Source organism: Coptis chinensis, chromosome 1, assembly GCF_015680905.1.
Source record: "Coptis chinensis isolate HL-2020 chromosome 1, ASM1568090v1, whole genome shotgun sequence".
Lineage (NCBI taxonomy): Eukaryota > Viridiplantae > Streptophyta > Magnoliopsida > Ranunculales > Ranunculaceae > Coptis > Coptis chinensis.
The window spans coordinates 6,344,366-6,348,437 of record NC_141456.1 but is presented as its reverse complement, the minus strand read 5'-3'; the positions used below and the strand labels follow the sequence as shown (position 1 = coordinate 6,348,437).

Genomic DNA, 4,072 nt, shown 5'->3' with positions numbered 1-4,072 from the left:
ATTAATTGAAGGATGATTCGTATTGCAATCATGAGGGCACTTCTAATGTTTTTATTATCTATAGCAGACTTCAATGTATTGAAGCTGGTGAACCAAATTCTGATGAATCCCAGACGTGCCGTATGCAGCTCAGCAGGCATGCAGGAGCTACTTACAACAATTTATGCAATTGTTTGTAGGAAACACAGGAACACCACAAGAGTGCTGTGAAGAGTTGGAAGAAGCTAATCCTAAATGAAGGTGTGATGCAGTCAGAAAAGCTCTACAAAATATGGGAGGTTATCAGGGTGGGCAGCAACAGATGCAAGAGGCCATGGAGAGCGTACAACGACTGCCTAGCATGTGCTGGACGCAGCAATATTGCCACATCCGTCGACGTGGCTTAGTGGGGCGATGGGCTTTGCATAGTACCAAACACATGATTCTGTGTTTTGCTTGCTTTAATAAATGTAATGTAATAATCTAACGGGATACTCATTCCAGACGTTTACATCCTTCAGTTTCTTGCTATTTTTGGCATTTTCCTTGAACCAACAGACATCTGTTTACAAAAATTTGGAAAATAATATCAGAGCATCTTTACAAGACAAGGGGAACGCAGAATTTCAACTCCAGACTGATGAACATAAATTTTAAATTCAGGAGTAGTGTGCAGCCTGGATTTAAATTTGACGAGGTACACATTAGAAAAGTCTAAAATTTAACTTTAAATAGATGAAATGTCGCAGCAATCGAAGCATCAAGAGTGATCAAATATGGAACACTGTATGTTACAAAAACTAAAAATCAAATAAAGCAAGAAAATGAGATAGGTGGTCTTCTTTGCATCTTTAATATAGGGAAGTTGTCAGTTCAGTCACATCTGAAACAACTTGACCGTAATCTGACTTTAGTTTCTCTTGCTCTTCCTCGCCCATTTCCCCCTTGGTAGGCTTGGTTAGCACCAACACACAGCACGTAGGCCTCTTGGTGGATCCTGCTGTTGCGAGATCCTACAGAAGTTCCAAACACCTTAGTATATATTAGTGATACGCCTGGTGACGAGCAACGTTGCCCATTATACTATTTTTACATGTTCAATTGTCGCATAGCAAAAACATCATGATACTGGGGGACTGAAGGAAAGATTGAAAACGGCAGAATCATGAATAAATGCTGTAATGGGAAAAAGATGAGGGTAAAACGTAGCAGTGCTGTTCCTCGGATAGATATGGCAAAGGAAGGCAGATACAGTATCTCACACGGAAAGGTAAGAAGTGTCAAATGCGCCAAAATTAAAGATCTAGCTATAACAGGTTTAATATAGCACAGAGAGATGATAGAAACTCAATATCATGATATAAACATAGAAGTCTAACTTGGGTTACTGTGAGATAATGATAACACATTGAAAAGGGACAACTGGTGTCTGCAAATCGAGATATAATATAAAATGTCTCACTAAAACCTCGATTTTTACCTCTTTTGAGGGAACATAAATATATGGTATGCCAGCCTCCTCACATAAAATGGGCACATGCGTGATGACATCAATGGGGGAGATGTTTCCAGCAATAATACATAATCTGCGTTAAGAAAAAACACACCTACATCAGTTTACAGAGCTCCAATAGCTGTTTCAATCTAACCACTGAAACATCACAATAAAGCAATACTAAATTACTTATAGGCGTACGTGTGTGACTACTGACTAGGAGCATGAAAGCATAAAAGAAACACTTACTCCTATGACACCAGCTAAAAAACAGGGTTACCAAAGTAATAGCCTTGAGAACAAAGTAGCATCATATCATAGGTTGATACGCTACAATGCTTAACAAAACTGTATCAAGAAAGTGCAATACCATATTTAACACTAATAATAGGCTTTCAAATATAATGGTTCTGTTTGGCAAAAATGTTATAGACGCAATTGTTATGCTTCATCATCCAAAGGATATCAACCAAAAATAATGACATTATGACAACAGAAACAGGTAAATCTAACCATGAGCTAAAACCTCCTACAAAACCTATATTGAACAGGTGTTTCTAATGAGTAGCTTGGGATTATGCATAAATGTCACTTCAAACGGCCATATGGACATTTCTTATATATTATGAATAGATTGCCTTTTTATACAATTAATATAATACATGAATTTCCAATACGAACATCTATAAGGATACAAAATTAGATAATTAATTACTCTACAAAAAAAACAATAAGAAAACTAACCCTTTGTTACCACGTCGGATGCTCTTAACCACCTCCTTTACTCCTCTCTTCAAACACTTCGATTCAGCAGCTACACCCAACGGGAAAATAACAGTGTCAAAAAAATGTTACACAATAAGCAAACCTAAACCCATATACACAATCGTCTCCCACGGAAAAGGGGCAGAAGCATCAAAACAACAGAACATGAGCATCATCCTACCACATTTGGCATTTTTTTTCGCAACAAGTTTCAAACTTTTTTTTTTTTTACACACTAATTAGAAGCAAGGTTCAAACTTTCTAATACCACTTTTCTAACTGCAACTTAAATGTCACTAAATTAAGTAGTGCTCTAGTTTATAATTCCAACAATGCCAAGCAATTTGATATTTTCCACTATACAATGAAGCACAACTCTTATTTCAACAAATTACTCAGTATACGCAAGTTAAACAAAATACCCACCTTAAAAAAAAGTAAATTCAACTTCAAAACAAGTATCCACCCAACCTCAATAAAATACAAGTATGATATAAAAATATATATATGTGAAAAAAAGAAAGCACAGCTTCAAAATATGTTTAATAAGATAAAGTGGGAAAAGAAATGGTTAAATTATACCTTTTCTAACAAGTTTAAGAGTTTTTTTGCAAAGTTTTTTTCCAGCTAAAGGTGTAGCTATAGGAGCTAAAGCTGTTATCTTCTTTCTCTCCTTCTGTGATGATTTCTCTGCTTCACTATCACTACCCATCTCTTTCTCTCTTTCTCTGCAAAGTGATGGGAAAAAAACAAAGGTTTAAGGAAGGAGAGTTTGTAGGGTTTTTTTTTTTTTCTTTCTTCTGTTTGGTGTCAAGGGTTTTAGGTCATACAAAATATCGATATATATCGCGATAAATATCGAGATTTCAGATATGGGTATATAAATATCGCGATATTAATTTGTATAAATACCAGTGTAAGTATCGACAATATTTGTGGATATATCACAATATTTCAATGATATAAAAAAAAATTGTTTTAATCACGATATTTTTGGATATAATTGGCGGCGGTGGTGGTGGTGGCGGCCGCGGCGAGGGAAAGAAACTGGAGAGTTTCACCACAATTGGGAGAAAGGCTTATGGTGATGATAAAGCAAGAGCAAAACCTGATCTGGTCCCAAAATATGCCGCAATCCATGCTCCAGTTTCACCACAACTCACGGGTGAAGTTGTGGTTGCACAAAATCCTAGTGATTGCCAATTTAATGCTTCATAAAACACTCGTTTGAGCTTCTTTATCGCTGATCTTATATTGATGACAGTGTATCTTCTCTTTTTGCTTATCTCTATGATTGTAAAGTTTGTTCTTAAAGATTTAGGTAGTTGCAAGTTAGAAAAGTTTATTAAACAAAAATTCCATCTACCTCGTTATGGCATCTCCAATGGGGGGTGTAAAATTATACCTCCACCTAGGCTCCACGTAAGTGCCATTAGGATTTTACACCTCTAATTGTATAGTATTGTATAGCTCATAAATATCCACACTCTATACTCTCCAATAGAAGAGTGTAAAAAAAATATATTTTAAACTCCTGGACGCCACCCAAGCCGACGCCCCTCTTTAATTTAAACCGACGCCACTGGAGTGACGTCCGAAGTTAAAAATAAAAAGCTTCAAACGTGTGTTGAAGTGGACGTCCGAAGTTTTAAGTTAAACAGACGTTATTTTAAGTGACGTCCGGTCTTTTTATTAACTAATAGCGAGAGGGGGAATTTTCCACCATCTCTATTAGCTAATACACTATTACCTACGGTTTAGCACCTTTATTGGAGAGAGTTTTTTTATATTTGGGGTGTAAAATTTCCACTCTATACGGTTTACACCCCCCAT

At 36.3% G+C, this 4,072-nt stretch overlaps 1 protein-coding gene across 1 annotated transcript; it reads right to left on the bottom strand.

Moving 5' to 3' along the window:
* Positions 1 to 690: 690 nt before the first annotated feature.
* LOC147521694 (H/ACA ribonucleoprotein complex subunit 2-like protein) lies at positions 691 to 3,067 on the bottom strand. Its single transcript, XM_086581260.1, has 4 exons — positions 2,822 to 3,067; positions 2,219 to 2,288; positions 1,460 to 1,565; positions 691 to 992 (listed from the first exon to the last, which is right to left on the bottom strand). The coding sequence occupies exons 1-4, from the start codon at positions 2,949 to 2,951 to the stop codon at positions 831 to 833; spliced, it is 468 nt and encodes a 155-aa protein (XP_086437386.1). The 5' UTR covers positions 2,952 to 3,067; the 3' UTR covers positions 691 to 830.
* Positions 3,068 to 4,072: the final 1,005 nt, after the last annotated feature.

What these genes read in the sequence shown, in the direction of transcription:
- LOC147521694 (XM_086581260.1), bottom strand. Translation starts at nt 2,951, where the DNA reads ATGGGTAGTGATAGTGAAGCAGAGAAATCATCACAGAAGGAGAGAAAG. An exon ending in ATCCGACGTGGTAACAAAGG is followed by an intron (nt 1,566 to 2,218) that starts GTTAGTTTTCTT and finishes TTCTTAACGCAG; the next exon opens with ATTATGTATTATTGCTGGAA. An exon ending in TTTATGTTCCCTCAAAAGAG is followed by an intron (nt 993 to 1,459) that starts GTAAAAATCGAG and finishes GAACTTCTGTAG; the next exon opens with GATCTCGCAACAGCAGGATC.